Source organism: Marmota monax, unplaced genomic scaffold (assembly GCF_021218885.2).
Source record: "Marmota monax isolate L192 unplaced genomic scaffold, Marmota_monax_Labrador192_F-V1.1 WCK01_AAM20220418_F8-fsc00002, whole genome shotgun sequence".
Taxonomy (NCBI): domain Eukaryota; kingdom Metazoa; phylum Chordata; class Mammalia; order Rodentia; family Sciuridae; genus Marmota; species Marmota monax.
Genome location: NW_026693571.1, coordinates 8,375,368 through 8,393,884, shown reverse-complemented (window position 1 = coordinate 8,393,884; position 18,517 = coordinate 8,375,368). Strand labels below are relative to the sequence as shown.

General features: G+C 38.3%; 1 protein-coding gene and 1 pseudogene across 3 annotated transcripts in view; one reads left to right on the top strand and one right to left on the bottom strand.

Moving 5' to 3' along the window:
* The first annotated feature begins 3,023 nt into the window (after positions 1-3,023).
* The window catches only part of Egf (epidermal growth factor), a 145,140-nt gene continuing 129,646 nt past the window's right edge, over positions 3,024-18,517 (top strand). For all 3 annotated transcript variants that reach the window (XM_046458806.2, XM_058583773.1, XM_058583772.1), the window contains exon 1: positions 3,024-3,639. In XM_046458806.2, coding sequence (XP_046314762.2) covers positions 3,513-3,639 — 127 coding nt within the window. In that variant the 5' untranslated portion in view covers positions 3,024-3,512. The remainder of the gene's footprint in view (positions 3,640-18,517) is intronic.
* LOC124102661 (NADH dehydrogenase [ubiquinone] 1 subunit C1, mitochondrial-like) lies at positions 9,635-17,840 on the bottom strand (annotated as a pseudogene).

The following is an 18,517-nucleotide window of genomic DNA, read 5'->3' as shown; positions in this document are numbered from 1 at the left end:
TTCTTGTTCCACATTCTGTTTTTATCGTGGCATTTTTCCTTCGCCAAGCCCTTCTGAGGCTTCCCAATTATTGCACAAAATTCCTCTACATGTCCTAATCCACAAAGTTCATTGCAGTTCCCCCTTTCTTTCCTGACAGACCCCCAAAATATTTGGTGACTGAACATTCACTAGCTCATACTTATGTAGTCTTCTTTGTTGTTGACAATTCACCTCAGAGAATTCATTACTTCTGTTTCTTGTACTCCATACAGTGCCCTATCACATTTAATTGCTTAATTGATGAATTAGTTAATTTTGACTCAATTCCAAAAACTAAAACATGTTTGGCAGCTTAAACTCATAAAGTTATAAGAGACTTCTGGTCAGCTTTAAAATAAGGATCTGTTTGCCCAGGAAAAGTTCAGTTTTATCTAGATGTAAGAATGTGGACTACTGTTAGTTAGGATGTGGGAGAAAGGCACACTCTTGCAAATTGGTGCAACCACTGTGGAAAGCAGTATGGAGATTCCTCCCACCATTTGACTCAGCTATCCCACTCCTAGGTCTTTACCCAAAGGATTTAAAATCAGCATGCTATAGTGATACAGCCACATTAATGTTTATAGCAGCACAATTCACAATAGCTAAACTGTGGAACCAACATAGATGCCCTTCAACAGATGAATAGGTAAAGAAACTGTGGTATATATGCACAATGGAATATTACTCAGCCTTAAAAGAGAAAAAATCATGGCATTTGCAAGTAAATGGATGGAGTTGGAGAATATTATGCTAAGTGAAGTAAGCCAATCCCAAAAAACCAAAGGCCGAATGTTTTCTCTGATAAGTGGATGATGATCCATAATGAAGGTTTTTGGGGGAACATGGGAGGAATGGAGGAACTTTGGATAGGGCAAAGGAGAAGGAGGGGAAGGGAGGGGGCATGGGGGTAGAAAAGATGGTGGAATGAGATGTACCTTGTTACCCTAGGTACATGTATGAAGACATGAATGGTGTGACTCTGTTTTGTGTACAACTGGAGACATTAAAAATCGTGCTCTATTTGTGTACAATGAATCAAAATGCATATATACTGCTGTCATGTATAATTAATTAAAATAATTAATTAAGAAAGAGAATATGGACTTATTAAATTATTAATATTAATATGGACTGATTAAATTATTTCTGAGAAGGAATTAAATGTCTCTGAAAGCCCTTTCTAGTTAGGTAGCTCTGTTCTATGATTTTGCTATTGGAGCAACTATATATAGATTATCTGTGAATCAACTGCATTGATCTTCAACATCAGGCATCAGTTGAAGCATTTCTTATACCTACATTGATACCATCTCCTAAAGACGTGTTATTATTCTCAATATTAATAAAAACATTAGCTCAGCTGATGCAGAACCAGGAAAGAAAATCTTTTTTTTAATATTTATTTTTTAGTTGTAGTTGGACACAATACCTTTATTTATTTTTATGTGGTGCTGAGGATCAAACCCAGGGCCTTGCACATGCTAGGCGACTGCTCTACTGCTGAGCCACAACCCCAGCCCCAGGAAAGCAAATCTTTTTATAACCAAAAACAATATGAAAGAGTCTAAATCCAAATAGGATATTATTGTATATTATTTCATAACCATGTTCCTATCATTGTCTTTACTCACACTCCTTCATGTGGGACTGTCCTCTAAGCCCCTTCAATTGCTATCATCTGTGATACTGGCCATGTGTTTTTTGGAAGGGAAAGCTTATTAACAAGGCTAGTAACTTGAATAGTCAGTGCAGGTTGTTTGTAGGACTCTCAGTTTGAATCTTGAGTCTGAGCAAGTCCAGAAAGCAATGGAATATTCCATATATCCATCCACATGACTTCTGTTGTCCCTTCAGGGTCCGTTTCTCCTTACATAGGGTCAGAGCTGCCTGGCAGAGGCTGGTTGAGTTGGAGAAATCATGATTTAACTCTTTGACAAATACTCAGGACATAATTATACATGAGCAAAGGGCTTTGAGTTGTTCTGTTTTCTTGGGCCACTATTGAGACTTTTATTTTCATGATTATTGCTTTATCTACATTTAGACTAGCATTTGGAACACTACCTTGGGGCAACTTAAATAAAGGTCTGTTTTCCAGGATGGAGTAAACGGGCAGAAATTTCCATTGTTCATCAAATCTGGTGTAAACAGTTGCCTGAGCTGGGTATTTCTGGGCCCTGGGTGTACACCTGAAGAAATTACTAAGGTCGCTCCAAGTAGAGAGTGGTGCAGGAGAAAATTAATGAATATAGTCAAGCTTTCACTTTCTATCACCAAAGTGTGGAAAGATCACAAATTATCTGAGAAGGAATTGCATTCAGCCATGCAGGGTTTCCAATGCTTCCTAGTTTTTACATTATCAACTTATTTTTCCAGCACGACTCTATAATAACAATCTGCTCCTCTCGCTGCACTCCTGGCTCCTCCTGACGTTTTATTATGCTCACGCTGAAAGAAGAGGTGTCTGTGCATACTGTATCTCTTCATTTGGCTTCAGGGATTTCCCTTTGATTTGGAAAGAATAATCTTTCAAATTCCGCTATAAAATATACAGGAGAGAGAAAAAAGATTAAGCCTCGGGAATGTGCGCTGGTGTTGACATTTCATTCAAATAATGAGCTGAGGGTGAATTATCTTTGGTATTGCTCATGCGAGTGATCAATTGTTATAAATGTGAATTATCAGTGGTGTTGTTCACCATTGATTTATATGTACTGCACGGTTTAATCATGTCTCCATCCTTCAAGATATTCAAACACAGCCAATATTCAGCAGTTACCTCCGAGACAACATTTGCTCCTCCACAGCCCCCTAATTGCTTTTTCCCTGGTCTGCCCAGAATATTTATGGTGAGTAGCAGTTATCTCCTCTCTGGCAGCCAGTCCTGCTTTCCTGTCCGGTACATTCGCATTTGCAAACAGAGCCTCACTCAAGTGTCACTAAAGGAGAGGAGGTGGGGCCAACCGAGCTTTAAAAAGGAAAGGGGAGTCATTCTGCTTTTCAAAAAGAGAAACCGTGTTTGGGGAGGAATCCTATCTACATATTTCTTCTTTAACCTCATCCTGGGGTCGTGGTTGGAACTTTCCATCAATTCTTTCCTTTCTTTCTTTCTTTTTCTTTTTTTTTTTTTTTTCTCTCTAAGCCTTTTGCCTAGCTCTGCCTGTCACAACAAAGTCAGCCACAGGCCTCCAGAGAGTGGCCTCTGTGAAATTTGTCATAAGGGTGTCAGGTATTTCTTACTGGCTTCCAAAGAAAACTCAGATAAAGAAATCTTTCCTGGATCCTTTTGAGGCTCCACTCGGAAGCTCTCTTGAGGTGAAGAAGAAGCTGGAGAGCAGTAGCAAGAAAAACTGGCCAAAGAGTAAAAGATGCCCCAGGGCAGAAGGCTGACCTGGGTGGAGTTGGGGGTCAGACAGACTCACTTTGCCTGGGCTGTGCTGGAGCAAAGTCAAGTTCTTGGCGATTGAGAGTTTAAGTCCATCGTGATTATGCTGCTCTTACTTCTCCTTCTATTGCCAGTAGTTTTAGAATTTAGTTTTGTTAGCATCTCAGCACAACAGTACTGGAGCTGTTCCGAAGGCCCTCCTCTGGGAAATGGGAATTCCACTTGTGTCGGTAAGTAATCCAATTAAAAGAAACTCACACCCTAGGGACACTGCCCACAGATGACTATTCACTCCATCTGGTATATTTAGACAGGTTTTTTTTTTTTCTGTTTTGCCTTTAGGTGTGTATATTTGCTTAATTTTTGTTTTCTGACACGTTTATTTCCTTACTGACTGTTTGAGTTCATCTGCTGCCAGCTATAAAATGTCATGGTTTTCAACTGGTTTGTTCTGTGTGTCAGTGAGTGTGTCTCATTTTAAACTAGCAAAGTACTTTTTTTTTTCCCGTGTAAACCTCAGTCTTCATTCTGACGAGAGGGGTTATTAATCTAGTTGATCAGATTTATGTTGGAAATTGGGGAAACATATGGTAATTGTTGTTCTTGAAACTGTCTCTATTTAAAACATAAAGAAAAATCCTTCTTTTGATAACTGTATATAAGAATTTAGAAGCTGCTACAAATCAGTAAATAATGGGAACAGTGAGCAAAGGTAATTCTATCATTGTGGAAAATTAACCAAAGTTTCAAGTTCAGCCTCCTCCTGTTGCTCCCCACTGTTGCTGTTTCTGAAGCCCTGACGCAGCGCCAGTGTTCTTAGTAACAGGTGCATTGTAGCTTTGAGAACTGCTGAGAAGTGACACTCGGTAACTAAGCCACCGCTTCTCTCATATTAAATGGACTTTTAACATAGAGTAAATGGGAATTTTACTGAATGCAAATTGCAATCCTGCCTGAGACCCTTGCCTGAGGAACATTCTCTCTCTCACTGTTGATATGCTTTTTTCACTCCTTGGGAGGGTCTCCAGCTGGTGGCTCTGGTGAAGCAGCCAGTTCTATCTGTTCAAGGGTACAAGCTGCCCTGTCATTCCTTTCTTCTCATTTGCCCTTTGGAGTTGAGATCTGGCTTCCCAAAAGAGATAGATCAAGGAAAACACAATAACATTTCCAAAAAAGAAAGCTCTACCAGACAGCACAAAATCGTGAGAACAAGAACAGAACTGAATCAAACTGCCAAGGCTGGACTGCTGTCCTGGCTCATGCATTAGGGAAATTATGCATGAGGAAATCAGGTGCTCCCAGTCCCAGGACTGTCACCAGGCACAGCTGTAACAGGTAAGAAGAACACTAGGGTATTTGAAGGAGGAACTGAATGCTAATTATCTCTGTTCCTAGCACCTAGAACATTTCTGTTTCCTTAGTGTGAACTCAGTAAATTCTTGCTGAATGAATGAGTCTTTCCTTGATCAGCTAATCACATTATCCCAGAAAATAGAATCCAAAAGAGGGTGACAGCCTGAGATTACAGGTAGGTGCAGTGGCCCATGCCTGTAATCTCAGCAATTCAGGAGGCTATAGCAAGAGCATTGCAAATTTGGCAACCTAGTGAGACCCTGTCTCAAAATAAATTAAAAGGGCCTGGGGGTGTGGCTCAGTAGTAGAGAACCCCTAGTTTTAATCCCTAGTGCTGCAGAGAAAAGCCAGGGAGGTGGGGGGCAAAAGACAAAAACAACCCCAAGAACCTCTCGCTCAGATGTCAGATACAGAAGTAAAAAATGTTTGGACACAGTTACATTAGTAGACTGATCTACATGGGATATGAGGGATGACAGCAGGAGCTGACCGGCAACCAGTGGCTAGAAAAGAAGAACCCAGATTGCTGAAATGGAACCCAAGGAAGGGACACAATTACAGAAGTAAACACTGATACATAGCTCTAGGGTCTCAGGGAACAGTTGGACTCCTACTAGCATATGAGCCCATGCCTTTTGTCCCTTGCCACCCTTGCTGATGGCTCAGAAGTGCCTTCGTTGAGGCAGGTTGTACCAAATGAGCATGAAGGTTAGGACAAGGAGAGTGAGTTAGGAAGACTGTATCAGAGTGGAGGAACACAGGCTTTAGAAGCAACCAAACCTCATTTCAAATCTATGCTGTCTTCCTTCCTAACAGTTAACTCGGAGTTATCAATGGGAAATCATACCCCTGTCTCTCGGTACAAACCCTGGGATCGAGAGAGATACCATGTGAAATGCACCTAGCGAATGACTAGCAGAGTATGCCTGATAAATGTCCTCTGGGTTCTATGTCTTAGCTAAATTTCGTTGATCAGGTCATACCATGAGTTGCCCTATTTTGAACAGTGTAGTGACAGACCCCATGGAGGGTGGAATGTCAGGATGTCACTTTGTGACTCTGCCAATTTGCTCCCACATTCCTTGTAAGTCACTATTTTAAACCCCCTACTTTACACTCTATGTCTCCTGTTAGTTGATAACTGCCTGGGTCACACCCTGCAAACTCCCACACATTTCAAAGGATAGTATTTCTTTCTTCTCTTTAAATAGATACGGTGACATCATCTATTTTCCCCCCGTTTATATTCTACTTGCCTTATTTCTTGCTCTGGACATTGAAGCAGACCACCTCTAAGGCCAACCAGACCCAAAAGAAGAATGCTTATGGTCTAACCAGATTCAGGTAAACAAAAGCAAGGTTGTTACTCATGTGACTGCTAACTAGAGAAGCCCAGTCATAGCAACACAAAAATGGGTTTTCTTTCCATTCCCAACTCCCTTTATATAAACCAAGTGCTTTCTTTGCTTCTAGTTAAGCCAAAATAGATGATGACAGTGGTGATTTCGGGCTCACAAGTAGATTTTGAACTTTCAAACCCGTTTGCCCTGGAGGACAAATGTCAGTTGAGAAGGGAGCAGCAGTTCCTTTCTGACATCTGTACTTGAATCATTTATATGAATGTTCTTGGTAAACGAAGGACAAGGAAGAAGTGCAGCCTCAGAGAGCTGGCTGCAGGAGGGAATCCAGGGGTGGCACGAAGTTGACCAGCTGGGTAGATCACTTTTAACAGCAAACAGTGAAATCACTGATTTCAGTACTGGGTCAAGCTTGGTCAGTTTCCCAGTCATGTGCAAACCAGAGTAATTCCTAGATCCAAATCTTGTTTGTTTTTTCAGCCAGAGTTATACAAAAGGTTTTTTTAAAAATCAAACTGTAGAGACATTGCAAAAGGATTTATTATGTACACCACGTGAATGGTATCCCAAATATCTAGTGGTTTTTGATTTTGAAAGTTAGTAGAGCTTAGTTGATAAAAGGATAAATTTTGGAGACAAATCACCTGCCAAGGCTCAAATCCCAGTCTTGCTGCTTGTGAATGCGTTGTCTTGTTTTACTTACTGTAAAATAAAGATAATTATACACTCTTTTGGGGATTATTGTCAGTATTGTGTTGACGTGTTTGTTTCCGATGCTGACTGTGCATTAGAGCCACCAATTGAAAGAACATACTTTCTTTCAAGGAATTCCTAAAGCTTTTTCAAGAAATTTTCATATTTCCATGAAGCAGTTCAGTGTTGTTAGTTTTACACCAAATTTGGGCAATCCTAGAATTGGGGAACAAAATATTAGTTTTGATATGCTATGGTTTCTAATGTTAAAATAAACTTAGAGAAAGAAATAAGAATGACAGGAACCACAACTAGAGACGCCCCCATCAAGATGATTGGAATGAAATTGTTCCCACTGTCTGTTCACTTCTTGCCTATAGATCAACACTGTTATCCACAATGTTAATGCTCTCCACAAAGGAAATATTACCTGGATATTAGGTGAACTAAGAATGCAGACTCATTTTGTAGAGGTTGTTTCCTGACACTGAGGTGGCTTGCCATACCATCATCACTCCAGTCCCTTGCCAGCTGTACCATTTGCTGGGGCCCATGACAAGCAGGTGACTAAGATCGGGCCTAGAAGGATGAAGAACATTTTTGCTAGGTGTAAAAGAAGAAAAAACATGAAACAGAAAGGATCTTTACACTTCATGAATGCTGACTGTATCTGAAAATGCATTTCTCTTTTTGTCTTAGGTGATCAGTGTTATTAACCTGCCAGGGCGATGGTGGAAGAACGTGTGTAAATGAGTCTTTATTTAGGAGTTGCTCTTTTCCTTGACATTGTCTTCCAGAGCTTTCCTCTCAATTCTGGAATTTTTTTTAGAAAATCAATAGAAACTGCAGTTGTGTTAGCCAAATAGAGAGCAGGAATCACTCTCATCACCTCTTAACTTTCTTTCTAAGCCTGGAGTTTGAATTGGTATGTGTATTTGTTTTTACTTTGGACCTTGATTTTCTGATTCTCCCAAGCCTAGCCAAGCATGCTCACTTCTCGCAATGTCTGGGTTTTCAAAGTATGTCCTGAGATGCTTAGTCTATAGGAATTTCATGAGTGCAAAGGCCTTTGAGACCCATCTAACTATGGTGAGGGTGAGTTGTGATATGTACTGATGGACTTTCAAAGCCCCCTACCAGTAACAGGAAGGCACTGCTTCTTTCCTCCTTCAGAATAGCCTGTCAGTGAGCCATGCACAAGCTTGGTGAGCTGTAAGTGGGTTCCATTCCTCAGGTGGTTCTTTCTTTGGGCAGATGTTTGCTAGGATACAGAGTCTAATATCATCGTGGTAGCTGCCTTGACTGTGGTGCGGTGTCAATTGAGAGTGTTTCATTTTATCCACTTCAATATTTTTCTGGTTAAAAATTCAAGACCTTGAAGAAGTTTGTTTTTCTTCCAGAGACACTATTCCAGTATACATAGGTCAAAGATGGAATATCAGTCAAATTCACTATTATCCTGTGCCCACTGTTACCAACCCTGTGCACATGGGCACCTTCTCTTGCGAGTTTTACAAACAGGCCCAGAGACAGAAAATACCAAGGAACTGCTGGTGTTTTCCTCCCTCCAGAAGCACATATTATTGTTTACTATAGGATTATCAACTCAAAGGAATCAGCCTCTCCTTGGTGTGCAGGGAAATCACAAAGGTTACTGTCATTAATGTTAATCTACCCAGTACAGGAGACTTGTATCTTTTAAACTCAAGCAATAGTGTTGAGAATTTTAAATGCTCTAAGTGGATCAAAAGCTTTATTCTATTTTGGAAGACAAAATTGAAAAACTACTATAACTTTTATATCTCCTGATTTTTCTAATGAATCACAGCAAAGATTTCATATCAGGGAAAAAATAAAGCATGTGAAGGAAAAGTTCCATCCAGAATCTCAATGCATTTAAAAAGCACCAAGTAGGCCCATAATAAGTGACTATCTTTTAACACTGATGCATTATCTTCTGAGATGAAGCTGAACAGAAGTGCTCTATGCATGGATCTCCCTTTTTTCATTATTATTTATTTTTTATTTTTAGTTGTAAATGGACACAATATCTTTATTTATTTTTATGTGGTACTGAGGAACGAACTCACTGCCTCACACGTGCGAGGCAGGTGCTCTACCACTGAGCTACAGCCCCAGCCCATGGATCTCTCTTTTAATCCTGTATTGATGCATATGAAATTACTAGGTTTTATTGTTTCTGAGATGGAATGAAATGCCATTTTTGAAAAGCGGGATATATATTAAGGAGAATGAATTGTTGGTGCATTCTAGAAGTGAATTGGTCCTGCAAAGGACAAAATGGAGTAGTTTGGGGCAGGTGGTGCTGGTGTCACACTTGCTTGTTGGCTTGCTTACTTTGGATGAAGTAGTAGTCTTCTGGTCCCTGTCAATGTATTGTACCTGGCATGGCGTGTTTGGCCTCAGCTTCTAAATTGATAAAGTCTGATTACATAGCTGTTTTGAGCTGCTAGTTCCTATCTCATAGAATTGTTATGAAGATGAAATTAATTAATGTAAAATGCTTAGAATTTTGATTGATATGTAGGGAGTTACCAGTAATATTGGCTATTAACCAAACATTATAAGCCAAGACATTAGCAACACCTTTTTGCCTTGTGTAATTTTTCTTTCTTTCTTTTTTCTTCATGGACCTTCCCCCCCCTTCCATTTCTTTCATTTAGTCAAGCAAAACACAAATTCTGACTTCATATATATTCACATATAATTTTCTCTGACATCCAAAACTCAATAGATTGGTGAATCCAAAAGGTCTTCTATAATCATTATACGGAACATACCATATTAGTATCTCCAAAGTTTAATCCAAAAAATTTCTTCTTTTATACTCTAAAACATCTTTATTATGTTGTTTGATGAGATAGGACTACAGAAAGCTTTTGGTACCCAAGGTCAGCCCAACTTTCAGCCAGTCAGATTTGTTTTGGCGAGTCTGGCAGGTAGAATTTTGACCTTGCTGAAGGGTCGCTCTGGAGCCTGGCAGTGAGGCCAGCAGCCCTGAGAAGGGACACAGCAGCACAGATGGCGCCAGGTCTTTGGACAGGCTCCTTATTTTTTTTAATTATATAAAGAACGGCACAAAAGAACCTGGAAAATACTAGAGGTGCTCTTCTGCATCTATAGAGGAAAGAAATTGCGTGTAAGCCACAACTGAAGTAGTGAATTCTTCCCAGAGGGAAGTTTGTAAGATCAGGAATTGCCTCCTAGAGGAAATGCTGAAGTTAAGATTAGTAGGTGTGCACAAGGCTGAAGAGGGTGATGGAGGAGAATACAGGAACAGTAAGAACAAAGGCATGAGATTTGCATTACTAATGGTTTCTTGTACAAGGATATCATGCGGCACATTGTTCACACCTTAGGTCAGGTTCTAAAGAGAAGAACTTGCATCAAAGAGAAACTGGGGAAACCTATGGAGTCCTGGAGGTCAAGTTTAAATGTTTGCACTTCATATCCACTGTGCGGAGACTTCTCCATATTTATATGGAGCACATCCTAATATATGTCTATTTATTTATTTACTTATAAGTTTTAAAGAGACGATACTATAAAAGCATGTTGTATGAATTATTTCAAATCAGAGTAATTAAAACTTTAAGATAAAGAAATTAGGGGATAATATTTAGCTTATCATTATGCTTCATATTATCTTTATCTATTCATTAGGTAACAACTTTCATAATCTAATCATTTTACCCCTGAAAATTCTTGCATTGTGTCACACATGAGCTTTTGGGGGATACCTTATACCTAAGTCATAATATTCTGCCCCCAGCTCTCAAAAGCTCATGCCCATCTCACAATGCAAAATATATTTAGTCCACTTCCAAGAGTCTCCATAGTCTTCTAGCACTGGCCAAAAGTCCAAGTTCGAAGTCTCTGAGACTTATGCCTTGTGTAACTTTTTTAATGCCCACTTTTTTTTTCTTCAAATTTTCAATGATGCTTAGAGAAGTCTAAAGTTGATTTCTTGAGTTAAGTCAAGTTCGAATGATCATTTTAACCAGCGTGTTCTTTTTGATTTGCTGTTATCCTTGATGATTAGGTATAGCACAGAATCTCCAACTAATTATTTTTTTCCTAAATGGTTATTCTTGCTATTTATTACATTTGCCTTCAACATTTCAAGAAAATTATATAAACAATTTTTAATCTATATTTTTATAGCTATACATACAACTAGGACCCAGAACTTAGCACTGACCTGGGTGAGATTAATGAGAACAGTGATACTGGAGTCAGAAAATGTATAGACTTCAACATTTTTAAATTTTCTTTTGTTTATCAGAAACACTCAGAGTGTAGTATCAGTAGGCAAATATTTATGCTTAAACTTGTGATTTCAGGAACATCATTTAAAGACAGTAAAAGAATAAAGTAATTGTGTTGATGACAAATAAGAGTCAAATCAAATTTTGAACCTCCAATAAAATTTTTAGACATTTAATCAGTTGATGAATGTTTCAGACTTCTTTCAGGGTATGGAGCATTTAATGTCTCTTGGGGGAAGTTGTTTTGAGTTATGTTTTATTTTCTTTAGTAGAGCTCCTAATGACATTATTGATTTAGTATTTGAAGTATAGAGAAGCACACAGAAAGAAACATTTCACAGAAAGTAGAGGTTAAGGTGAATAACATTTATCTAGGAATTTCCCACAAGCTTAAGCCTTTTTACAAAAATGCCACAAACATGGAAACTACCAACTTTCATAATTCAGGCAGGATAGAAATTAAGTTGCTAAATATTAATAATTTAAATTAGAGAGGGCTCTCAGGATCATCTAGCCACCTACCTCCTGTTGTAGAGGAGAAACTGAAATGCCAGGAGGCAACTTAGGATCCTCCCAGGACTGCAGCTCGGTGTTCAGGATTCTTATTCTGCAAAATCACAATGCACACAACACTTTCCAAGATGCATTGTTGAAAGGCCTTCAATAAAATAATTTTATTGGTTAACAATTTTAAATTGGCTTAAGGAACACATCTTACTATAACTAGTTCTCTATGTTGAAAGTACTTTGAAAATAGGATGGACATTTTCTTTTATGTACATTATACCACTGGATTAATTCAAATCAAGCCACAATATTTGTTCAACATGAACTCTGTGCTTGGGCTGACAGTTGGACTCCATAGTGCCAGGGGCCAGAGGTGGGGTGGGCTACGATTTAGCTAATAATTTACACATATTACTATTTGATTTTCTTAAAACTAACTTTTATGAAATTCAACAAGTAGTTTAAAGCCTTTCTTCAAAGAAACTAGAGATTGTCGACAAAACAAATATTGCAAGCCAAAGAGAATAATGAGAGAAAGGCAGCCCTGTCTCTTTCACTTCTGGAATGAGCTCAATGTTGCCTACCTAAGAACAGAAAGCAATGTCACTCTCTTAGATTAAACAAGAAATATGGGGAAATTAACAAGGAGACAGACTGAAAAAATGGTTTTACTCTTGCTGTTTCTAGTGATGTACCTCACAAAAATTGTAAAATGTGCTTAATAAGTTAGTTGTCATATTTAGCTACCTGGACAAGTGAGATATTTAAAAATGGGTTTCCAGAATCTGAAAACAACTTTGTATAATTTTTACTGTTGTGTTCCATGTTCTAATATTTAAGACCACATTTACTAAGCTTACTGATAAAAAGTCAGAAGACTCTTTGGAGCTTTCTTACATTACAGAAAAAGGGAAAACCTCGTGCTATTGGCAAAGTACTTGCTCCTCCTGCTTCCTGTGGTGGTAAAATGTCACTAAAATAATACATGGGAAACCACAGGCCAATGCATGAGAATGTGTTCCTTTGTCAGTAAGACTTCAAAACTGCACAGAAAGTATCACTGGAAATTTGATAAAATAGGTACCAAAAAACTTACATTAAAATTAAAATTAATTATATTTTTGTATTTTTATTATACTTTATTTTAATTTTATTTATTTTTTGTATTTTTATTTTCTCAAAAATATTAGCTAATGTTTACCAAAAACTCATTGTGTGTCAGGCAAGATTCTAAGCACCTTAATGAATTAATTTTTTTTAATTCTTGATAACAATCCCATGAAGTATTATTTCCTCCATTGTTTAAAAGACATAACAAGGACACAGAGGGTTAAGTAATGAGCTGAAGATCACTCAGTTAATAGTATTGGATCCAGTAGAATCAACATGAGTATTCTGTCTCCAATGCCAATAAGATTTGTGCATTCCTCTGTTTAAACAATGAAATGCACAGAGAAGTATGATTCTCTTTCATGAACCAGGTGAAGGAAAGATGTATCAGAGAAGAAATCTTCATAGTGAAAATTCTCATAAACCAGAAATGACTTGTTTACATATTAAAATATGTTCTATGAAAACAAACAGTAAAAGTGTATCCAGAGGCAGCAGAGCCACTGCATTTACTGGAACATCAAAGAAAAAGTGGTTGGTAATTCCACTGCAGCCTTCACAGCAAGTTGGTGGAGCAAAGAAGTTGAAAGTGAAATTGCATGAAGAGCTATGGGTGCCACTGGTGTAGTCACTCATATAAAATAAGACTGAGCCAGATTCTTACGATGCATTTTATTGGATGAGGAAGAGCCATGAAAATACCACTATAAAAGCACTTAGAAGAACAATCAAATATTACATATTATTCTTTTTTTTAAGAAAAAAAGACAAATATTTCAATTTATCAACTTTTTTCTGTAATTATAAACAGATGTCAATAATATGGTACTTAAAAAATAACCAGAATATCAAAACTTTATCTAAGTTGAAGGTGACATCTTAACAGTGAATGAGAAAGTGACTGCTAATTGTAGGAAATTTAAACAAAAAGATAGTAGTTTGAAAACAGACATTGGAAATGTTTTCATTGTTATATGATTTTGCTGTAGAGTCAATTCTAATATGGCACCTATTAAAATCCCTCATATTTGCATTCTTAAAATACCTGTGAATGGTTTCTAAAAATGTTTTAAAAAATCTTCCAGATAAATAACTTTTTGTTCCTTTTGATCCATTTGTTAAAACACAAAGTGCAACTTTTCTAGTTAGTTTGTTTATATTTACTGATTAAAACCTGGGAAAACAGAAGTTTGCAAGTGTAACTCAACAAAGTTTGTGAATAATTGATGGATATAATGAAAAAATAAATTTTGTGATTGGGATTATGTAAATATAGCCAACGAAGCATTCCTTTCTTTCCACATAATGGTAAAAATTTTTTTTCTCTATGACAGCTGCTAAAGACCAAATATAAAAATATATTGAATCAGATTTTTAAACCTCTTTATCAAATTCAAACTAAATGCAAATCAGAAACTGTTGTATAATATCACTTTTTAATATGCAGAGGGACTTCCGGGGTTGAAGGACATCCCCAACTGGAGATGTACATCAGAGAGTTGAAAACACAGGGACAAAACTCAGATAAATCAGGATAGTGATCTCTGAGTCTTGCCATGTGAGGTGTGTGTGTGTGTGTATGTGTGTGTGTGTGTGTGAGAGAGAGAGAGAGAGAGAGAATGAAAAAACTCTCCTAGTTCTTAATGTTGGTGAATGCATTAAAATGGCAGTGATAGTCTTTAAATAAAAGTGAGTACAATTTATGTTGAAAATCAGAGATATATTTAAACTGCTTTATTAAGATGAAGAATTCCCTACAGCACAGAAACATTGTAACAGTGTTCCCTGTTATGCAAAACTGCATCAGTTCTAAGAGTTTTAAAAATTAAACTGACTGTAGTATTGGCCCAGAGATAGACATATTAACTAATGGACTAGAATAGAAAATCCAGAAATGGACTCATAAAACTATGCCCGTTGATCTTTGACAAAGGTGCAAAAGTAATTTGGTGGGAAAAGGATCACCTTCACCACATAGTGTTGGGCCAGTTAGATATCCAGATGTCTACATGCCTAGACATCTACAAACGAAATAATGAACCTCAACCAGAACTGTGGACCTAACACAAAGATTGACTCAAAATGCATCACAGATCTAATTTTAAGATATAAAACTAAGAAACTTAAATAGGAAATATCTTTGTGTCCTGGGGTTAAGTAAATTTCTGAGCCAGGAGCAGCGGCACACACCTGTAATCCCATCTACTTGCGAGGATGAGGCAGGAGGGTTGAAAGTTTGAGGCCAGCCTGGGCAATTTAGTGAGACCCTGTCTCAAAATAAAAAATAAAAAAGGCTGGGGATATAGCTCAAGGTTAAAGCCCCCTCGGTTCAATCCCCAGTACAAACAAACAAACAAAAACAAGTTCTGAGATATGATAACAAGGCAGAATCTATAAAAGAAAAAGTTGATAAATTGTACATCAAAATCAAGGTTATTCTAGCGAAGGCAATGACAGAAGGATAAAAAGCCAAGCTTATGTTGGAAAAAGCATTTGTAATCGTATACCTGACAAAAGATGTATATCCAAAATTTATTTTTGTTAACATTTCAAATGCAACAATAACAAAACAAATCACTTAAAAAATAAACAAAGGACCACAACTTCAACAAAAAGGATATAAAGATGGCAAATAAGCTCAGGAAAAGATGTTCAACATCATGTCAGAAGAAAAATTACCAAAAAAAAATTGTTATAGTTTTAATTGGCTCCTATTTGAGAGTCATTAATTGGAGCAGCCTACATTCTTCAAAATAGCAGGTTTTGTAAGGTAGGGACAAGAAATTGCAACAAGAGGAAAAAAATAAACAGATGGATCAGTTTAATTTTTTGTAAGCATTAAAGCAGAAGGGACCTCCTACTGACTCAGGTAGAATGAAATCTTCTACTTTGAAGAAAAACTGTTTGGGAATCTATCTGCTTCTTTAAAGCTGTTTAATTATAAGGCACTCAGAATGATTGACATCATATTGGTGCAGTTTAGTCTGGTCTTTTGAGGCCTAATAAAGGAGTTCAGTTCAAAACAATGGCTTCATAATATCATTAGCTGTTGGAGGCTAAAAATGGCCCCCACATATTTCTATGTCTTGATTCCTAGAATCTGTGACTGTTACCTTAGAAGACAATAAGCAATGCTACAGATGTGATCTTGAGCTTGGATGATAATCCAGGGTGATTACATAGGGAGGCAAGAATGACAAAGGAGGGAGTCCTAGGTGATAGGAACAGAGAAAGATTTGGAAGTGTTACACTGCTCTTTGGGAAGAGGGAGAAAGGAGTGCTGAGCCAAGGAATGCAGAGAATGCATTATGTATGGAATGCAATACATTACAGAATTAGATATAAAGTTATCCAGGCGATGTAATTACAGTAATCTACTTGAAGGGTCCTACTTTATAATTAGTTCCTAGAACACAGGGGTAGAGAATCCAGCCTGATAGTGACTATGCTAGAACAGCATTTGCTGCAGTGTGTTCCCCCCAAAAAAATCAAACTAAAACACTCTAAATCCTAAGAGTTCCTGGTGCATCCAATTTGGGGTAAGCAGTTGAGCCTGGTGCTTAGAAGCCAGGATCTGAGATGAGAAAGTCACAGCTTAATATCTCCTCGAAGATACTTATTGGCCCTATGACTTGTGGCAAGTTAACTGCTCTGAACTTTATTTTCTTCTTTTGTAAATTGGAGATAAGAGCATTTACCTCCTAGTGTTACCCAATTAACTGAAATGATATCCAATGAGTTACCCCAGTGAAAACACACAGATTGGGGCTTTTACTATTCCAATGCTATTCACCTCCTACCCCACCTTCCTGGAGTATTAACATGTGTAACAGCATGGTAAAAACTCTGAGAAGCCCCTAGTAGGGGGAAAAAATCCAAGTCCAATTGTAGTGGCACCTCCTTCTCCACAGAAAATCTTAACTAAGCTTCTCCAGAAATCTTCACCATATTGATTTTAGGAGTATCAGTAAAAGAGTCTCTACAAAAGAACTGAACGTCCCTTTACCAGTTTTTCACAAACATCTATCCAGTATAGTAGTTTGTAAAAGTGTGTTTGCAAATGCAAAATGTGATAATAAAAAGACAGATCCTTTAAAAAGGCCTCTGACCTTGAGCTGGAGCTTCGAAGGGATGTCTATATTTCTAAGATAAGAGAAGTTACCAATTGGGCTCCGTGGTAACAGCTGTCAGTGGGAGGAAAGAAAAGGGAAAGCTCTCCCCTTCTCAGGTGTTGTCCTTGAAGGGTTAACTTGCTCAAAACAGTGAAAGTAAAAGCTGCTTTTATGTGAACTTGTGCAGACTGTGAATGTGTAAGCCCCTTCCCTTACATGCTGGGTATAAAGTTCTGAAACTGGGGGTTCAGGGGGTTAATTGACTACAGCAAAAGCCTTACCCTCTGACCCTGGCTGCAGCCAAATAAAACTGTTTCCTGCTATCTTCAGTGCCCTGCTTGTCTGTCCCCTACAACACAATTTTGCAGAACTTGCAAGGTTTGATTCCTGTGCTGAGAATTTGGGTACATGCCTCTGTAGATCGAAGGAACATAGCTGTGAGTAGGGCAGGGTTTGCTTTTTGCTCTGGAGGACACATGTCTACCACTGTTCAAGGTCTAGGGTGGCAATCCCCATTCACATTTTTCAGGAAGCAACATCAAAATCAATCCCCATTGTTCTTTATAGAATTTAGCCTTACATTCAAATTTCCTGGCCACCCTGGCTGGGTGTGTTCCTTGAGTCATTTGACTTCATTCTCACCTGCCTTGAATTTTGACATTTATGAATACACTGAGTGGAAAATTGTGGTTGTCCAAGAAAGTAAACTCGTTTGTGCCCTTTTAAGGAACATAATTGAAGAGAGAGAGAAAGAGAGAGAGAGAGAGAGAGAGAGAGAGAGAGAGAGAGAGAGAGAGAGAGAGAGAGAGAGAGGAGGTGGTCTTTGGTTGTGAAATAAAACTTTCTGCACTTCATAAAACCTAAGACAGCGTTCAGGTCGGCTCCCTGAGGAGTGGTGATAAATGGCTGCTCTCAGGGGCTTAATGGGGAGGTGGGAGCCAGCTGTGGGAGGAGCTGACAGGCTTTCTTGCAGCAGGTCCATCAGTTTAAAGCTACATTCTTCTCTCATGGTGTCATTGAATCTGGAAATTTCTATGTTTCCTTTTCACTTTCTTTGTTCTATGAACCTTCAGTCTATTTCCAGATTCAGGGAAGAAGCTTGTGGTGGTGAGGGCAGGTGGCAGCTTGGGACCTGAGAGAAGACTTGGATTTCTTGGTCATGTGCTTCTGTCATAGCTCCCATAAGCCTTTGCCCCCAAGGCCAGCAGAAGGCAGTCAATGGACCTTTTTACTTACCTGTGTGGGCTAGTTCCCCAGACTCCAACCTCTGTCATGGAAGGTAGAGAGTTTCTTGTTCTAAAATATTCTGTTTCTCCTGCTTATTTCAATCAAAGCCTGATTTTTGTTACTGGCCTTCTGTGCCAAGGAGGCCTCAGTTTTTGTAGTCACTTATGAAAGTCTTCAATATGCTTCAAACATTCTGGATTCCTTTATTTCTTATTCATGAAGATCCCCTACTAATGCCCAGGTAGAGAAGCCAGAGGTTCCAATTGATTTGCTTTGACCTGTTTGCTGTCTTTGGGTTTGTGTTCCTTAGAAATGATGTTTGACTTTCCATGCATTTCCTTCTTACTGAAATGCACCCAAAATAAACGCCGAAGGTTTTGTCGTGGGAAAGCTTTTGCTGTTCAAACACACACACTCTGCTGACATTCAAATCCACATATCGCACCGCACACTGGTGTT